We start from the raw sequence: 20,620 nt of genomic DNA on the forward strand, positions 1-20,620 counted from the left end.
ACACTGCACACACACCCACCACCCGCTGTACGTCGATAATCCAAACTGAGTTGGATAATTCAAACTGAAGAAAAAAATGTCTGCCGAAACTGAAACTGTAGGTAGATTAATATTGTATCATTTCTGCTTATAAGTATTTAGTAACTATAAGGACGTAATTGTTCTACACATGTGATAATGAATGTCTGACACACACATGCGTTTTGAGTTTTGCAATGATTTAATAGTTTTCTAGTAAAAAACGATAAACTTGTCTTCGGAAAATGCCAATTTTCATGAAATGCGACCTTTGTGTTGAATTATTTACACGTTAATTGACAAAAGAGCGAACGAAACTGAAACAGCGATATGCCAAATTATACCATGAATGTCCTTTAAAATGTTTATGTGTTAAAATCATGTGTTTACAGGACGGGTATAAAAGTTTATGGATAAATCCAAATGGATAAATCCAAACTGATATGAAAATTTCTGTTGATAATAACCAAACTCAAAATGGATAATGCACAAACTGCGATGTATTGAACATGTTTTCCAAAGACAGGTCGGATATAATTCTTTGAAAACAACAATTTATAACCCAAAACTCACACGATGTGTATAATGGAATATAAAAAATACTTTCAACGAACATCAACATTCATTTATTTGTTATTAGTGAAATTAAATTCAACGGAACTTGCCCCGCTGATTCATGTTTTTGTCATCATATTAGAGGTTTCGAATATTATTTGAGGCATTACTGCTCTGATTCATTATACATTATATCAGAAAGATTGCATCGAATGGTACACAAATATTTAAGGGGCATGTCGACGGCTAGTATAGCATTTTACTTTCCGAAATATATTTACTCATTGAAAATAACATATTAAATGATTTATCAATACACAGACATATATATTAAAAATCTTCTATAAATTTTGTATTTTAATAATAATAAAAAGTTGTCCCCGTGACCCTTTTCCATTATCTTCTGTTTTACCTGAAAAGAGAGCAAAATCATTTAAAATTTGTATGATGATTGTTTAACAATGTGCTAAAATGCTTTTGTTGTCAGCAATTAAATATATCTCGAAATATTTTACAAGAGTGTTCATTTTACATAGAGCTTTACATAAAGACATCTTGCAGTTTGGTCATTATCCATCGACTTCCTAATGTTAGTTTGGGATTATCCATACACTAGTTAGGTCATTATCCAATTTGTATATTCTTGTCCCAAACAAATACGAATATATTGCGTTTTCGAGCATTTACGCCGATCAAATTTTTTACATACAAATATGAAAGGTTAATATATAAGTCCAAGCATTAAAACATTAAAAACATTCGATCATAATTGTTTTTGGCCTAAAACTTTCTACAATTTCATTTACTTTTTCCAGCTTTTCAAACATATTCATTTTATTTCGACGTAATTGTTTTAAATTGTAATTGTTTTATTAGCGCATTGTATCCGGCAAATAGCATTTTATCAAAAAGGAACGTTTATTATGTCACAACTTTCCTTAAATAAACGTGTTCTAAGAAATAAATGACTGGAGTCTTTATTTCTGTCGCCATTTTTTTTCTTCAGTTTGAATTATCCTACTCAGTTTGGATTATCGACGTACAGGGGGTGCCTACTGGCTGAAGACATCATGTGCAGTATTCTAAAAGATCCCCAAGAGCATTATAAGCTTGGCCGAGCTAAAGTAGGTGCTGGCACAAATGTGCTAAGTACCAACAAGACAACCAATAGTTGCAAAAGAGAAAATACTATAAATATAAGTGTTGAAATACCAAGTACAAACTAGACTTTGATTTTTCCCAAATGTGTTATTTTTTAACATAGGATGATGCATCTCGCACGTCAATGGTGATTCCAGTACATTCCCTTTTACTTCACTGGTGTAATAACCTCCTAACAGTGTATTTTAATAAACATGATGTTAACTTAACAAAGCGGATAACTCAGGTAATTTTTAACGTAACGTGAAACATCGCACATGCACAACTTCACATCATGGGGTAAATTGCATGCAAGTTTGAAGGTTGTACCTTGAAAAGTTTAGGAGAATGTCCACAAACAAGTTTATCCGTACTAACAGATGTCCGTATAGATAATAACAGGTTACTGTCTGATCTTTTTGTAATATATCAGACAAGGCTAAGAATAATATAATGGCGAGGCTTGCCGAGCTATTATTTTATTCGTGCCGAGCCTGATTTATTACAAAAAGATCAGACAGTAACTTATTTTTCTGTTTATCATACGTCCCAGATTTTAAAGAAATAATGTACAAATCGCTAACAAGCTGCAGTTTTAGCAGGAAATAATATGACTTTTGTCATTTGACTTCTTAATAATGAAATCATGAGCACGCGCGCTTAATATTTGTAAAAAATGTTTTTTGCTGTTTGTGTTGCATTGTATGTTTAAATATATTACATCTTGTATCAAATTGCTTGTTGTGTTGAATCTGATTTGATTTTACTAATAATGATCAATCATTATTTTTTAGTTGATTCCGAGTAATATGACCATCCTCCACACATGACTGATATATGAACTTCCTGTTAACCATGATATATAACGAGAGCGCCGATGGCGTTAAAAGCATAGGTGCAAGATACAGGGAAGAATGGCGTCACGTGGTATAATGCAGTTCGATATCGTCATCCGCGAATTTCTCAAATCAATAATTTCAAACAATTACCGACTATTTAAATAGATAATCTTTCCATTTACATCAGTGTTTGAAACGCTTATGAAAAATAATTACCCAAGACTTTCAAAATTTAAGCACGGACAGATCTGTATCAAACTATTCTTTTCACAAATGAAAATAGACGCTACCCTATTCGTCTGCGTCAAGAATTTGTCGTAATACTTGTGGTAAGCGTTAGATGCAGACGTGCACAACAGATTGAGTTCTGAATACAGATTTCTGAATGCAGATTTTTATAGAAACTCCTCACAGCAGTTACTTACCTTGCTTCGCCCGGTCAGTAACTTCTATAATAAGGGAGGCCACTGCGTAGGAGATTGAGATTTATAGTGCAGATAGAATTGTTTTACGAACGAAATTTGTTTTAGGTTATAAGAAGATTTTTTGACATAAAACGGTCTTAGAAAAATTCACTAAAAACGGTGTCAGCAATATTCTTGGAAGAAAACGTTAGAAAAACGTTTCCAAAAAAAATTTGTAAGAATGACCATATACTAAATTAAATAGATATTTCGTCTGATTTTTGATCAGGTAAGGCTTCATAATGGGCAACCGATCGATGTGGATTTTCGAAATGTGGTATATACCATAAGCATATGTGCGTAAACGCACCTATGCTAAAAATATATCAGGCAACTAAATGTCGAGTTTGAGTGGACCAGTGAGCTACTTCCTGAAGTTGCTATTGTAGAAGGGCCTCTCAACCATTCACAGTAGAACAAATTCGCAAAGCTCTTGGCAAGATGAAATGCGACAAAGCAATTGGTCCATCAGGAGTGATTGCCGAGATGTTGAAAGCAGCTGGTGAAGATGGAACAGAAATGCTGAGACAGCCGGCTGAGGTCGTTTTCAGCAATGGTGTGATCCCCAATGACTGGAAGGAGAACCACATTACAAAGGTAAAGGAGAGGCTCTAGACAGAGGAAACTAACGTGGGTTAAAGCTTACGGACCAGACGATGAAACTGATTGAGCGTGTACTTGACACCCTCATACGCGAGATGGTCGACATCGATGGTATGCAGTTTGGCTTTGTTCCTGGTAGAGGTACCACTGATGCAATCTTCATCATACGCCAGCTGCAGGAAAAATACATTGCTGCAAACAAGCCACTGTATATTGCCTTTGTCGACCTTGAGAAAGCATTTGATAGAGTACCAAGGATGTCCTCTGGTGGGCCCTGAGGAGTCTTGGCGTTCAGGAATGGGCAGGAAATGTCATACAAGGCATGTACACAGACACCAGGAGCCAAGTACGTGTCAACGGACAGTACAGCGAGGAATTTGGAGTTGGAATAGGGGTGCATCAGGGTTCTGTTCTCATTTCCCTGCTTTTCATCCTAGTCCTCGAGGCTCTGTCGAGGGAATTCCTCACCGGGGTTCCATGGGAGCTCCTCTGCGCTGAGGATCTTGCTATTATCGCGGACTCACTGGAGGAGTGTCTCTCCAGACTGAAAGGTTGGAAGGATGGAATGGAAAGCAAAGGGCTGAGGGTCAATATGAAGAAGACAAAGCTCTTGATCACCGTTCCTGGACTGAATCTCCAGCGTGACTCTGGAGCATATCCCTGTGCGGTATGTAGTAGTGGAGTGGGAGTGAACTCCATTGAGTGCACTCAGTGCAAACTGTGGGTGCACAAAAAGTGCAGTGGCATCAAGGGAAGGATCACCAGCATCCCGGACTATGTATGTCTGAGGTGCCTGGACCAGGCACGTCCAATTGATGGAAGACCAGTTACCCAGGTGGTCGTCGACGGCTCACAGCTTGATGTTGAGGCCAGCTTCTGCTATCTGGTTGACACACTATGTGCTGGGGGAGGCTGCGAACTTGCCATCATCACCAGATGCTGCACTTCCTGGGGAAAGTGTAAGAAGCTACTACCAATACTGACATCGAAGCATGTTTCCCTTAAAACACGTGGTAAAGTGTTCAATGCTTGTGTCCGGTCTGCTATGTTACATGGCAGTAAAGCGTGGGCATCATCCGCTTCTGATCTACAACGACTTCGTAGAAACAACAGAGCAATGGCCCGCTGGATCTGCAGCGTCAAACCTGACGAGGGAGTCGATACTGACACGCTGTATGGGAAACTAGGGATACCAGAAGTCACTGCATCACTGAGTGTCAGACGTCTGAGGTCGTATGGGCATGTCGAACGTGCCACTTCTTGCATAAACTCTATCATAAAGATGGCCATTCCTGGTGCTAGAGGTAGAGGGCGACCAAGAAAAGCATGGTCTGATTGTGTCAGGGATAACCTGCACACCTGTGGCATGGGAAACACAGACCCACAGAGCAGAGGGGTGTGGAAATCAGGGGTAAGACGCTCTAGCCGCCTGCTGCCTATCCCAGCTACTGGGACTAATCCCGCAGCAGATGACAAATAAACTCAGGATCACCTCAAGTCAAGGCAACTTTATATTAGGCAGATATCAATGCGGTGGTATGATTAAGTGATTAAATGGGGTAAATGTTCTCTCAAAGATAAACAAAACAATAAGACAGTGGTATATAATGCTTTTAACTTCTTTTATATTATACATCAAAAACGAACAATAACACAATAAACATCACAACGAACAAATGTATCAAACTGTATTAGTAAAATAAGTATACACATTGCAATAACTAGATAGATAACTAGGTTTGACTATAGCAATATAAGGAAAAATACCCCCCACCTGGTGGTCATGCTTTTCAACAAACCAGAACCATTTTCGAACTTGTCCAAGGTATAAATAGAAAAAATGTTCTGACCAAGTTTAATAAAGACAAACAATAAATGTGGCCTCTAGAGTGGTAACAAGATTTTACTTTAGCTATATATTGTAGACAGAAAACAACGCCGCACCCTTGGGGTCATATTTTTCAACCAACCGGAACCATTTTTTGAACTCGTTCAGGATATTAGTGGGACAAATCTTCTGACTAAGTTTCATGAAGATCAGGCCTATAGTGTTAACAACAAAATGTTGACGACACACGATGCACGATGGACAAAAGGTGATCAAAAACTCACCATTGATCACTTTGTGCTCAGATGAGCTAAAAATTGAACTTTAATGAAGCACATTGCATATACCGGGTAGAGCAGAGGGTAATGTATGTGCCAGTGTAATTCCAGATAAAATTTAAACTTCTTAATGGAAGTCAAATAATTGCTATTGAAAATAAGAACAAGAGGGCCTGAAAGGCCCAAAGTCGCTCACCCGAGATTCAAAGAAACTGACCTGTTCTGTGCAGCCCAAGATGTCATTAGAACAATATGTTCTTACCAACTTTCATGACTAGTAAACACCCTGGCAGCCACGTTTTTCAGACCAGAACCATTTTCATACACATCCAAGATATCATTTAAACAAATATACTGACAAAGTTTCATTAAGATTCATAAGTCCATATAAGGAAAAATGTTTTTCAAGCAACTGGAACCACTTTTGAACTTGTCCAAAATATCATTGGGACAAATCTTCTGAAAAAGTTTCATGATGATCGTACAATAAATATGGCTTCTAGAGTGTAAACAAGGTTTACCTATAGCTATATAAGGAAAAATGCCACGCCCCCTTGGCGGCCAAGTTTTTCCACTAACCGGAACCATTTTCAAACTCATCCAAGATATCATTTGGACAAATCATCTGACCAAGTTTCATGATGATCGGACAATAAATGTGGCCTCTAGAGTGTTAACAAGGTTTTACTAAAGCATGATATATAGCCATATTAGGAAAAATGCCCCGCCCCCTGGTGGCCGTTTTTTTTTTAGCAACTGAAACCATTTTTCGAACTCATCCAAGATATCATTAGGACAATCTTCTGACCAAGTTTCATGAAGATCGGAAAATAAATGTGGCCTCTAGAGTGTTAACAAGGTTATACTATAGCCATATAAGGAAAAATGCCCCGCCCCCTGGCAGCCATGTTTTTGTACCAACCAGCATCCTTTTTGAACTCTTCCAAGATATTATTGGGGTGAATCTTCTGACCAAGTTTCAAGAAGATCGGACTATAAAGGTGACCTCTAGAGTGTTAACAATATTTTACTATAGCCATATATAGCCATATAAGGAAAAATGCCCCGCCCCTTGCCAGCCTTGTTTTTCAAGCAAACGTAACCATTTTAAAACTCATCCAAGATATCATTGAGACCAATCTTCTGACCAAATTTCATAAAGATTGGACAATAAATGTGGCCTCTAGAGTGTTCACAAGGTTTTACTATAGCCATATATAGCCATATAAGGAAAACTGCCCCGCCCCTTGGCAGCCATGTTTTTCAAGCAAACGAAACCATTTTCAAACTCATCCAAGATATCATTGAGACCAATCTTCCGACCAAATTTCATGAAGATTAGACAATAAATGTGGCCTCTAGAGTGTTAACTAGGTTTTACTATAGCCATATAAGGAAAACTGACCCGCTCCCTGGCGGCCATGTTTTTTTTCACCGATCTGGACCATTTTCGAACTCCTCCGAGATATCAATGAAACCAATGTTTTGACCAAGTTTCCTGATGATTGGGTAAAAATTGTGATTTCTAGAGTGTTCACAGTGTTTCTCTATAGCCATATAAGGAAAACTCAACCCGCCCCCTGGCGGCCATGTTTTTCAACAGACCGGAACCATTTTTGAACTCAACCAACATATCATTTTACAAACATTTTGACAAAGTTACATGAAGATTGGGCATCAAATGTGACTTCTACAGTGTTCACAAGGTTTTTCTTTTTTTGACCTAGTGACCTAGTTTTTGACCCAGCAGTACCCAGTTTTGAACTCGGTCAAGGTATCAATGGAACAAATGTTCTGACCAAATTTCAGAAGATCAGACAATAAATGTGGCCTCTAGAGTATTCACAAGGCAGAATGTTGACGATGCACAACACACGACGCACAACGGACAAAAAGCGATCACAAAAGCTCACCATAAGCATGTTGTGCTCAGGTGAGCTTAAATTATACATGCATGTATGTTTTATTCATGAGTGTTTACATATCTCTGCCATTTTTCAGTCAATAATTATAAACATCAATTAACAATATACTGACTAGTAGTTATTCAGCAACTTGAGACATTTCTGTAAAAATAGCAGGCGATATGCTACCAGTACACTAATTTGTTGAAACTGCTAATTAAATTCTAGTAATGCTGCAAAAGATACATGATTATGATAAGAACGACAGTTTGTTTTGTTTGCAACACTCTCTGAAATTGTTTCTGTGATAAACTTGCAATAAGATCTATTGTAACACAACCTAACAGTGTTGTACTTGCTTCATTCATTACTAACATGTGTGTGTTTTGAGCACTTTCATACTAGCTGGGTCTAGTTTCGGTTTTTGGACAGGTTCAATCTACAGTTTAACAGTATCAAAAGTATCTCAGTATAATACAAGGCATTGGCAGGCTGGCTATTCTCATAGATTGATGTGGCAAGCATAGCAGTATTGTACGGAGATATGAGAGTAGATGTGGTCAAGTAATTTTTGATTTCCAATGTTCAGTTAACTAACACATAACATATATAATTATGTAAAGACAAATAACTTGACAGTATGACTTGTACCACAATACTTGTAATACAGTAATATATCGCTAAAATCAAAACACTTTCCACACGTCCAGTTTCTAAGTTTCTAAATAACAAACAACACATTACATTTAAGGCAAAGTTTAACATTTTACAAGTTTCCAATATACAAAATATTAGCATTATGTAAATCAATGGTACACTTATGTCATTAAAAACAATAGCACTCTATATAAGGATTGTTAATATTTAAACATCAGCAAAACTGGATTGGAAGACGCAAGTCCATGATACAGGTTACTAAACCTAAAACAGTTACCACAGTTAACAGCATGCTATAGTACCATACATGACAACAGCAAACAACATAAATGCACTATGGTTACACATGTATACACATGTTTCATGGCAGGCAGCTATTTAATCATTACGTCTCTTTGATAAGTCTGAGGAAAATGTTGTATCTGTTGAACATTTAAAAAACCTTTCTGAATTTTTAAGCCAAATTCATACAGGGTATGTGGCCATATTCTGACACTGAACATCACAAATTCCTAGTTCACACCATGTCGCTTCTATTTAATTACAGGAGTTAATTTACTCTGGACAAATAAGTAAATTATTTAGAGTCACGGAGCTGTTAATGAATTGTTCATACCTACGAAAAATGCTTTCCAAATCAAAGACTTGAATTATTGTAAAATATACATCTACATAAAGTTATGGGTGTTAACTTGAAAAATTAGCTCAGCAGCATACATGTATATAATTTTCATCTTGATGTCAAAATCTTTGGAAAACCCCATATTATTCTTAAGAACAAACATAATTGTTTGAAGCAATTTTATGTACCGATTCCAGTTTTGATTAGATAAAGAAAACTGACAGGGTATAAGATTTTATTACAATTTTAAATCACTTACCTTTGTACCAAGATAAATGTATTTTTTCTGAAATCTACCAGTAGCTAATTTCAGAAATCAGGCAAATGGGATTTAAAATCAAATTTTAGAACTGATACAAACTGTTACTCTTTTTGCAATAAAGTTTTTTTGTAAATCTGTATACATCAGAACTCTTATGGAGATACAATATCATTCAAACAGACTCCAAAACTTCTTGGGTGAGTCCATTTGATTCACAAATCTTATCCAGGCATGAATGGTATGCTGCAAGGTCCTGCATAAAGAACGGGACCTTAGTGTCGTCAAGGTTACCCAGTAGCTGCAGCTTGTCAATGTCCTCCCAGGATATCTTACCCAGCTGCACCAGCAGGTGGAAATCAATCTGCCTACGGTTCTTGAGGATCTGCAGGGCGCCTTCCAGGTACACTTGGTCCTTGCAGAAACCACCTGACAATGCAAAAAGAAACAGCGTCATAGCTGTCATAAGTAGTATCAGGCATTTCCCCAGGCGGTTTTAGAACAGCGGGTGCGCGGTGCTTGGAGTTCAAAATCAATCTCCCCGCGGCGCTTGTTTTTCCGATCATGTCGCCGCGACGCTTGAAAATTTCACAAGCGCTCGCAAGCTCTGATCCGAATGTTGTCTGCATTCGGCCGACGACCAGATAAAACGCGCACGCGCTAATCAGCGGTGTGTGCATAATGGGCTTTGATAAGATGTGCGAACGATTTACGGGTCGTTTATGGGGGTCAATTATGGTGTTTGTCCCCTAATGGGTGATAATGATCGATTACTACCGGTACTAGTGGCGTAAGAGCAGTTAAAGTTATGCTAAATTGGTTTGTTTGTTTTATTTTAATTGTTAACGACGATTTTAGCGGTACTTCAAAAATAAACAGTTACTTTTGTTTGTTGCGGTTGTGGGTAATTTAAGTTATAATTACAATTAACCTTAATTAGAAGTCTCATTTGATTGCTCCCGCCCACTACAAATGTTTTCACACTATTTTTTTCATCGGCGACTATAACTTTACAGTGCTGACACTTAATTTATTCAGATCAAATAGTTTCTTTCGTATTCACGGAATACGCTAATAACAGCTAAATACCTGCAACACATTTTTCTTTAGTTTTTGTGCATGACAGAATGATTAGGTCTAAGAAACGACCAGTCCCTGTGTCTGGCAAATCTGTGATAACTAATTTCTTGGTCAGGATTAATAATGAACCGTCGCTGTCAGAGAGTTCAATAAGTGAACGTGAAAGTGTCCAGGACGTAGCAAGTGATCATGAGACTTCCCAACCACCAACAAAGCGGTCCAAGCAGCGTGCCAGTGGGTTCGATAGTAGTTGGAAGCAAGATTTTCCATGGGTCACAGAAGTTGAAGGAGGTAAGAGTGTTGAGTTCTTTACCGCACTTGGGTTATATAACAAGCATTTAACTTTTCACAAATGAGTCGTGCTCTGAGAAAAGGGGGTTTAATGCATGTGCGTAAAGTGACGTCACAGATTAGCCTGTGCAGTTCGCAAATGAGTAGCGCTCTGAGAAAAGGGGGTTTAATGCATGTGCGTAAAGTGACGTCATAGATTAGCCTGTGCAGTTCGCAAATGAGTAGCGCTCTGAGAAAAGGGGGTTTAATGCATGTACGTAAAGTGACGTCCATGATTAGCCTGTTCATTTCAGATCATTACATTTCAATATGAACGCATAAATAAATTTAACTTTTCAAACATGCAATGGAATATGTAATACAACAGTTGTTTGAAAATAAAAATATTTTGTAGGTATGATGTGCTCTTTGTGCATTCGTCACATGTGCAGACCTGCGCGTTCAGCAATCGGTAGTGCCCCGTGGGTAGATGTGCCTTGCACTTGGATAGCAAGGGACTCACTTAATCGCCATCAGAGGACAGAGACCCACTCCCAGGCCAAACTTCTGGAGGCAAACCGCCTGGCTCCAAGAAATCTGGTGGGGCAGCTTGAAGAGATGGGCTGTCTACAGAAAAGTGCTAGGATCGCAGCATTCAAGAATTTGTACTGGTTGATGAAGCAGGAAGTTCCTCACACAACAAACTACCTCCCTCTTAATGATCTTGGTAAGTAACTGCGCATTATGATATTCGGACATTGCTTATTTTAATATTTTCTATATCAATAAAGAGCATTTCATAAAGTTGCTTGCTAATAAAAAATGTATGTTGAATAATTGCTGTTTCAGTGAAGCTACAAGGCTGCTCCATCCTGGCTAACATGAACCAGGGTCAGAACAACAAAGGTGAATCGCAGCGCTTTGTACAGGAAGCGGTTCTGGCCATGGGCAACATCATTCGGCAGGACATCCTGACCCAGGCCATCGACTCCCCATGGTACACCATCATGGTGGATGAGACAACAGATATATCTGTTATCAGTGAGATGACAGTATATATAAGGTACATTGGGGCAGAACAAGACTGTACAACTTTAATCTAGTAGTTTGTTAGAGCTTCTGTTGTTAATGGCATTCTGATAAAAATATCTGTTATAATTCCTGATATTTTGATAAACATCTCTGTTATAATTCCTGACATGATATTCATCAGGTTCCTGAAAGATGGCAGGAGCCAGACAAGATTCCTGTCAATACTGCCACTAAACGACTGCAAGGCAGAGACCATCACTACAAGTCTCACAACACACCTTAGAGAGCTCCATCTGCCACTCGATCGTATGTGTGCCTTCGGCAGCGATGGTGCCCCTGTTATGGTGGGTTCAAAAAATGGTGTCGCTGCCCAGTTGAGGAAACTTGTACCGCACCTCATAAACAACCATTGTGTGGCTCACCGTCTCGCCCTGGCAGCCGGACAAGCAGCAAATGGATTGACATACATGCTCAAGTTTAAGGACATCATTGGAGACTTGTATCGTTTCTACGCAAAGAGTGCTGTGCGAACGCGGGGATTACACGAGATTCAAGTAAGTGTTTAAAGAGCAAAAACAAAAATAGTTATTTGTTGAATTTATTAGGTAATTTTGTTGACAGAAATAATCATGATATTTAAAGCATGTGGAGATTTATACTGTTTTGTTTTGAAATGTTGTCATTAAATCTTGTATTTTAAGGAGTTACTCCAGGAGCCAGATCTCAAGCTTGTGGAGGCGAAGGATGTGCGTTGGCTGTCGCATGACAAGGCGACCACTACCCTGAGGAGGTGCCTTCCCTCTGTTTACAAAAGCTTGGATCGTGAGGCCGAAGAAAGAAACGATGCAAGGGCAGCTGGTCTCGCAAAATTCTCTCAGAACTACCAGTTTGTGCTGACACTGCACATGATGTGTGACGTGCTTCCACATCTTTCTGATCTTTCCAAGGCAATGCAGGTATGTACACAAAAAAACAAATAGAAAATGTATTTCAGCCAGTGTTAATTATATTTCTTATGTTTCCAGTTTCGTTTATTTTGTTTAAGTGTATTATTATACACAAGCCCGAGTCTATATATAGTTATGTGTGTTTCAGGCAAAAGATGCAATCTACACATGCATCAAGCCTCTAGTCCTTGGAACTCTGGCCATTCTTCAGGGCCTCTTGAATACCCCAGGAGAACACTTCCAGGCAGCCCCCGATAGAGTGGCCCGTCTCCATGCAGATGGCTTTGGCATCACTGTGCCCACTGAAGAGCAGGTCCAGCATTTCACGGACAAGGTATGTTTTTGCTAGCATAGGAGTTCATTAAGCTGCAACAATCTTAATGTATTAGTAAATAAATACAAAGACAAGCTAACACTTGGCATATCAATAATTAATCTGTTTCCAACTCATTTCCAGTTGTACCGGCCTTTTGTGCAGCAGCTGATGTCCAACATAGAAGAGCGATTTCCAGACTTGCCATTGCTGCAGCTCTTCGAGGCTTTCAACACCACCAAGTTCCCCACTGGAGATATGGGCAACCATGGCGAACAGGACATCAAGGTAATGCACTAAACTAGAACATGATATTTACAGTCAACCAATATAATTTCAAAGATGTACTCCATTATAATCAATTGTTAATTATCAGATTGTGTGACAATATTTATAAAATCAATCAGTGTAACTTTTTTATTGTTTAGAAACTGGCTGACCACTTCAACCTTCCCGTTGACGCAACACTGCACAACTGGAGGCAGGTTCGAGGCAGCCTACAGGGCACAGAGAAGAAGGCTGAAGAGGCAATGGAGTGGGTGACAATCCATTTGCGTAATAGCCACGACCAGCTCTACAAGCTGGCAGCCGTTGGCCTGCTCCTCCCTACATCTACAGCTGGTAGGTACTTGACTAGGCTGTCAAGAGCACAATAACAAACGAATGATGTTTTTGTTTTGCTTAAATATCTCTTTGTTCTTAAATCAAAGCGATTCAATAGATATTATTTCAGATTAGTTTACAATATTGTGTGTATTTCAGACTGCGAGAGGGGATTCAGCACGATGAAAAGGATAAAGACGGAAAATCGTTCTCGCATGAAGTCTGCTGTCCTCAATGCACTGATGTCGGTCAGCATTGAAGGGCCAGACATTGAGGCAGTAGACTTCGGGAAAATGGTGGATGCCTGGCACCAGGAGAAGCCTCGCAGAACAGTGTTTTGAACATGTAATATGTGACTGTATTGTTGTTGTTTTTCAATCATGTTTTGCTTGCTAATGTCTACTGTTATTCTGCTTTTTATTTAATATTTAAATACATGACTTGAATGAAATAAATTGAGGACAAATAAATAAATAAAAAAAGAGAAAATGTTGTGTTTTAGAAGCTCCCAAGTAGTGTAGATTTTGATTTAGAACAGTTAAAAACAATAAAAAAATCGACACGCGGAAGGGGCCAAGCCCCCTTCCGCACCAACCCCCGTCAACGCTGTCTTTCCGCTGTGCCTGCCCAAATTCCTGGGGAAATGCCTGAGTATATACAAATGATCGTTGAACACGAGGACCAAGATGTTGTAATTGTGACCCCTAAAAAGGTTCGATATAAATTACTCTTAAATTAATGAAAATCTCATTTCCCTTTCTTCTCTGTAACAGATTCAAAATAATGAATTAATTATAAAAATAAAAACACTCTAATTCTAAAGCAGCCATTTTGTCATTAATGTTTTCTCAATGTTTCATATAAAACAAGGCATTTAAACATAGAACTTGACAGATCCAATGAAAACTATGTTAATATTTAAGCCACTGATATTGAAGAAAGCAGTTTGCAGTAAGCACTTTAAATTTTAATGTAGCATAAGGTATTATATAAAAGGGAAAAGTAGATACATTCTAAAAGGTAACAACAAGAACCAAACATATAAAATGCAGATGGATAATTTATAATGAGGAAAGATGCAATATGTAAGTCAAATCTTGGGTTATAATGATCCTACTGTTGTTAAGGCATGATATGTTTTGCGTCAAAATACTTTCTTTAAATGCGATACTATTTGGGTTTAAAAATAATACATTATTGAGAATATTTAACAGGCATTTCATGATATAATTTAATTAAATTTAAAATATTCAAATAGTTTCTCCTTTCCTTTTATATTTCCATACAAGGTTTTCAAATCTTAAAATTATTATTGCCTCCATAACAATTTGTTAATACATCTTAAATTCATGTTTTAAAAGTAAAATGATGGCCATAGAATGACAGATGCATGCTTTACCTGGATCATTCAAAGATTGCGTCTAATTTGGCACAAAATTAATATTCCAAACTTCTTCAATAACGCATACATGTTTTTAAAGAAATCTAGCTCAGACAGAAGGATTTACCGGGCTTAGACGTGTCTACTTGGCCGCGTTTGGCTCGCAAACAATAGTCCCAGCGTGCCACAGGGTCGCTGACGTACTGGCTCAGGTCATGGAACAGATCCTTGAGGGACATGAACGCTGACTTGTAGGCAACATAGTACAGCAGGGATATCCTCCACAGGCAAGGATCCTTCCGTAGCAGCACACTGTGCAGCGAGGCTAGACCTTCCTCAGTGGGATTGGCTGGCTTTATGCCGAGGTCCTTGCGAACTTTCCAGTTGTACCACTCTTGGAATTTGTTGTTGTAGCTCCGTAAGTAGTGTGTTCCTGAAAAGTAGGTAACAGCAGGGTACAGTGTATGCACTATTTAACAGTGGCTTCATTATAAATAATAGTGTAGTTAAAGGGTAATGACAGGTCTCATATATTGGTACTGAGCATTTATAATTACAATTAAAAATTAGAAAATATCGTAGAGCAGTAGAATAAGATAAATATAAAATATAATTGCATTATTGTGTTTTGTGAACATCAATAAAACAAGTTCCAAAATTACATCAATATTTTGCGTGAATTGTATTGATATTGTTTTGCGCTTATGTGAACGATATGCTGTTTGTTGTAAACAAAAATAAAAACTTGATTCATACATCCGAAAACATAGAATTATGTTGTGGCTTTCAGAATTGTAATATAGCAGGTAATCTGACATTTTTATCCCCACGCTTTTTGAAAAAAAGGTGGGGATATTGTGGTGATCTCCGCCGTCCGTCCGTCCGTCTGTCCGTCCGTCTGTCCGTCCGTCTGTCCGTCCGTCCTGGCCACTATCTCCTCCTACACTAAAAGCACTAGAACCTTGAAATTTACACACATGGTAGCTATGAGCATATGTGCGACCCTGCACTATTTGGAATTTTGATCTGACCCCTGGGTCAAAAGTTATAGGGGTTGGGGTGGGGCCGCGTCAGAAATTATCACTCATTTTTTTAGGTTATTTTACATTTACTTCTTTATTTCTACACCGATTCACTTCAAATTGATACTGGACCTCACCTATGACAATACGGTCAATCTCAACCATGCATGGCCCCATTCCCAACCCTGGGGCGCCCCGCCCACATAGGCCACACCCACCAAAAATTTCCATTTACTATAATTTTTTCATTTCTACACGGATTCACTTCAAATTGATACTGAACTTTTGTTATGACATTAGGGTCAATCTCAACTATGCATGGCCCCAATCCCAACCCTGGGGCGCCCGCCCACATAGGCCACACCCACCAAAAATTCCATTTACTATAATTTTTTCATTTCTACACGGATTCACTTCAAATTGATACTGAACTTCTCTTATGACATTAGGGTCAATCTCAACTATGCATGGCCCCATAACTAACCCTGGGGCCCTGCCCACATAGACCACACCCACCCAAAATTGCCTTTACTATAATTTCTTCATTTCTACACCGATTCACTTCAAATTGATATTGAACTTCTCTTATGACAATACAGTCAATCTCAACTATGCATGGCCCCATTACCAACCCTGGGGCGCCCCGCCCACATAGACCACACCCACCCAAAATTGCCTTTTACTATAATTTCTTCATTTCTACACTGATTCACTTCAAATTGATACTGAACCTCTCTTATGACAATACGGTCAATCTCAACTATGCATGGCCCCATTACCAACCCTGGGGCGCCCTGCCCACATATGTCACACCCACCCAAAATTGCCTTTTACTATAACTTCTTCATTTCTACACCAATTCACTTCTAATTGATGATGAACTTCTCTTATGACAATACGGTCAATCTCAGCTATGCATGGCCCCATTACCAACCCTGGGGCACACCTAGGTCAAACATTCGGCGTGGGGATACGCGTCGGCCTCTGCCATGCCATTTCTAGTTGTTTGTTATAATAAGTATTGAATAGATGTGTAAACTGTTGGAAAAATTAAGCCTAATTTGCATAATCGCATTCAGCATTTGCGCAAACTTGGCGTAATTTTTCTTCTGACAGTTCATATACCAATGCTATTCAGAAAAATGCAATTCAAGTCTAAACACATTAATGTCGAACCATGAAAGGACCAAGTAAAACATTTGCACAGTTCACAATAAAATCAATACAAACTTCTGGTTATGGACAGAAAATGGCCAGTGAATAAATTACATTCACCTATCTCATGCCGGAGAAGTCCTTCCACCCATAATTCACGTAAATTTACGATGCGGACATTAAGTGTTGGCTTTCCTTTCACCCTGGTCATGGACCCTCTAGACAGAAGGTCCTCCGAGAGATTGATCATAATCTCCCTTTCAACCTCGTCACGTTTGAGGTAACGCTGTATTAGGGCCATTATTTGGGAGCGCTGCAGAATTTTCCTGCCCGTCTGTTCTTCAAACTGTTCATAACTTCCATAGCGCTCCATGGCCTTTTCCATTATAAGTATGGCCTGAAAAAATGATAAAGTTAATTATTATAAAAATATTCACTGTAAATTGAATCCCTAGGTCCATATTTAATGCAGCAAAGTTCTGTTTGCCTGACCCTAAACAGATTGTGCCTTTTGAAACAAAACAAAATGTCAAAACTATGGCAGACAGAATGTGCTGCTCATTACTATATTGAAGTTTGCAAGGAACAATCTTGACCTTGAACCCCACTAATATATCTGGTCAACATCAGTAAACAATGATATCAGAACATCATCTCGAAAGACACACAGATCATATAAATGAAATGATAAAAAAAAACAATATTATATTGGGGATTTCAATTGACAGTTTATTTATTTTTTTACAATTTTAACAATTATTTTTATGAACCGTCTAATGATTGTAAACGGTACATGATACAGTGTCAAAGCATGTAAATTATTCAAAACATGCACACTTATCTACTTTATAATTATTAATACAAAGAAACTTCACTATTTCAAAACAATCTTGTCAGTCTTTGCAATGACCTTTAAATAGCAACCTTCACCATGAAACTTTGACCAAGCTGATGTTGTACAACAGGTTTAAAAGGGAATCATCCCAAGGGTTTAAAAACACTAATATGGTATTTCCAGTTTTTAGTTCCTTTTTTTGTCCATGTTATAGCCAAATACATTGATTGATTTATTTGAACTTAATTCAAATTGATCCATCAAGTCTTTGGTAATTGTGTTGTAACAACTGTTTGCCTTATTTGCAGAAAAGATATGGAATGTGTTCAATACAAGGTGCCTGTACAACGTGACTTTTTCGGCTATGTGTGGGACAATCGGATGTCAACATACCATCGCTTCAGGTTAAGTTTTTTATCATTTCTTTATTAATTCAAAACCATTTTCAAAAAAACAAAGACGAGAGCCCGGTCATTGTCAAAATTCAAAACTGTGTTAAGTTTGCACAAAATTAATTGAGTATTTTTTCCAAAAAGTGCAACCGCGCATTTGAAAAGACATGAATTGAAATGTTATGTGTGGTATATTTTTTATTCAATCAACAAAAACGTTCATTATAATATTGTCGAAGGTTTAAAAAATAGGGCGGACATTGTAATTCTTCATAGAGAAGCTACATACATTGTATGTTTGCACAAATACTTCTGAATTGGAGTGTGTGCTTAAAAATGCAATAATGCTATGTGTGGGACACGTTTTTGAAATGCTATGTGTGGTATACAAACTAAACTAGAGAATCGAAAGATTGGCATAAACATCAATAATATTTTAAGTCTGTCTAAATAACAAAAGTTGGTCAATAAAACATTGTTGGTACTGTTTTGCGTGCCTAAAATAAGATGATCACGACGTTCATGTTACTCAAAATTATCATGATTGTCGATAATTTATATTCATATTTTTTACTTGTAGATTGCCATTTGTTTGGGAACAGTGTGGTTGAGAGGTCAAAACACAGTCGTGAATCTCCAAACACAAAGCCACCCACGCACGGGAAGGAAAATATTTCTGTTGCGGCAAACCTTTTCTTGTGAGTTTCTATAAAATTGATTGTTACAAAACGTTAAATTTTCAGTGAATTTTACTTCCAACTAAGGCACTTGTTTAATACACAAAATCGTAAGGATTGTTTGTGCAAGGTGTCATGTGAATATAATTGTAACAAAATTACAAAAAGTGTTATTGAACTTATGGTTGTGTGCTTTTTATCAGGAATATGTAAACATATTAGACCGTAACGAGAGTTATTAAATAAGCATAAAGAGATAATACAGCATTATTTATACAAATAGACAAAAGGATCAATAACTTATTTTTCTGTAAAATCATGTATTCGTATCTAAATCCTATTGAGCTATCTTATATATCACGCATGACAATTATTTTTATTTTTTTTAAGTTTTACAGTTTATTTCATGTGTATTTTGTTCTTTTCAGGGAGATTAAAGTATTTTTGGAAGCACCTTCAAGAGACGTTCTGATATCTTTATCAATGAAAATTTGTCATATATAGTTAATGTTCAAAAGTTTAAAAGACTGTTTGTTGTGTTACCAGATGGTGCAAGTATTGCAGTGAAAGAAAACAATCAAAGTAAACATTAAATACACATTTGACAATTCAACAAATTGAACAACATGTATTGTTTATTACTTGGTGCGGTGGTAACAAGATATTGCAGCCCCTTTCATGACCGGGTCGAATGAGTATTTTCATTAAACATCTTACACTATTTTCAGTTATTCAGATTTCATTTGAAATTGAGTTCATGAAGTATTAATACAATTAAATATGTTTGTTGGTACAATAAACCCCCAAAGCCAAGACTTTTTTGCGATGATCATTTGTTACGTGTTAATTAGATCATTTATATGTTTGTATAGCAAGATTTGTTACTTTGCGAATACTGATGTACTTCTTTATGTACTTGGTGCTTTAATTTCTATTGTAACATGTGCATGCTGGTTATAAAGCAATGTTATTATTAATTTTATTTATTTTAATATACTTAAGATATTCATATGGAGATGATATTGGAAACTAAATGAACTTAATAGACCACAAACAATCATCATTGGATTTATATTATTTGTTTTGAAACAATTGTTTTATTAACATATATACTTAGATTTTATATTCATCTAATCAATTTTATTAATAACATAGATACAAAACACATAGATATACACAAATATCAATACATACACTTTGTTTTGATTATGCCAAAACACATATTGAATGGTATGTTTGCATAGTTAGTTGAAATAGCTTTCCGTAAATATCACAGAATGAAGCTGTGTCCGTCTCTGTCACTGTGGTTTTGATAATTAACTTGCCGCATAACACCTTCCGTGTGGTTTGATGGTGTTAATCTAATTCTAACACAGCTTCGCGCCTTAAAGCATTACAAATCCTTCGACTTATCCATGTCAAGTCTGAAAAACAACAGAAGTAAAACCCATTTTAAAGCAAGTGCTTTTACTTTCTATGTCATTCATTTATAAAAAAAGGACCGAATTTAATAATCAGGCAGAAATATCAATCATGATATTTATTCAAAGACAATAAGTCAAAAAAAAGAAAATGTTATTGTTCAACATATTAAACGTGTTTGTTAAAAAAGACCATTGGTTGGATAACAATTACGCAGTGTGTTTTACTTAAAATTTATGTTCAATTAAACATAAATTGTTTAAACATTACACAATTACTTCAGTATTCCATCATGTAACATTGGTTAATTTGATATATTTGCAG

At 37.3% G+C, this 20,620-nt stretch overlaps 3 protein-coding genes across 8 annotated transcripts in view; 2 read left to right on the top strand and 1 right to left on the bottom strand.

The window, feature by feature from the left end:
• The first annotated feature begins 3,672 nt into the window (after window positions 1-3,672).
• Window positions 3,673-5,099, top strand: LOC127857341 (uncharacterized). Its single transcript, XM_052393742.1, has 2 exons — window positions 3,673-3,886; window positions 4,057-5,099. The coding sequence occupies exons 1-2, from the start codon at window positions 3,673-3,675 to the stop codon at window positions 5,097-5,099; spliced, it is 1,257 nt and encodes a 418-aa protein (XP_052249702.1).
• A 115-nt stretch (window positions 5,100-5,214) lies between these two features.
• The window catches only part of LOC127858540 (putative tyrosine carboxypeptidase MATCAP2), a 38,178-nt gene continuing 22,772 nt past the window's right edge, over window positions 5,215-20,620 (bottom strand). For all 4 annotated transcript variants that reach the window (XM_052395753.1, XM_052395752.1, XM_052395751.1 and 1 more), the window contains 3 exons: window positions 17,091-17,367; window positions 14,921-15,226; window positions 5,215-9,596 (listed from right to left, as the gene is read on the bottom strand). In XM_052395753.1, coding sequence (XP_052251713.1) covers window positions 9,343-9,596; window positions 14,921-15,226; window positions 17,091-17,355 — 825 coding nt within the window. In that variant the 5' untranslated portion in view covers window positions 17,356-17,367 and the 3' untranslated portion in view covers window positions 5,215-9,342. The remainder of the gene's footprint in view (window positions 9,597-14,920; window positions 15,227-17,090; window positions 17,368-20,620) is intronic.
• On the top strand, window positions 9,795-13,899 carry LOC127858535 (zinc finger protein 862-like). Of its 3 annotated transcripts, none has more exons than XM_052395741.1 (10): window positions 9,795-9,946; window positions 10,363-10,538; window positions 10,933-11,244; window positions 11,367-11,580; window positions 11,731-12,103; window positions 12,251-12,505; window positions 12,645-12,830; window positions 12,954-13,097; window positions 13,238-13,430; window positions 13,572-13,898. In XM_052395741.1, the coding sequence occupies exons 1-10, from the start codon at window positions 9,930-9,932 to the stop codon at window positions 13,751-13,753; spliced, it is 2,052 nt and encodes a 683-aa protein (XP_052251701.1). In that variant the 5' UTR covers window positions 9,795-9,929; the 3' UTR covers window positions 13,754-13,898. The 3 variants fall into 3 exon arrangements, with proteins under 3 accessions (XP_052251701.1, XP_052251702.1, XP_052251700.1); XM_052395742.1 differs by having other exon boundaries at window positions 9,799-9,986; XM_052395740.1 differs by having other exon boundaries at window positions 9,802-9,957; window positions 13,572-13,899.

Source organism: Dreissena polymorpha, chromosome 14, assembly GCF_020536995.1.
Source record: "Dreissena polymorpha isolate Duluth1 chromosome 14, UMN_Dpol_1.0, whole genome shotgun sequence".
Taxonomy (NCBI): domain Eukaryota; kingdom Metazoa; phylum Mollusca; class Bivalvia; order Myida; family Dreissenidae; genus Dreissena; species Dreissena polymorpha.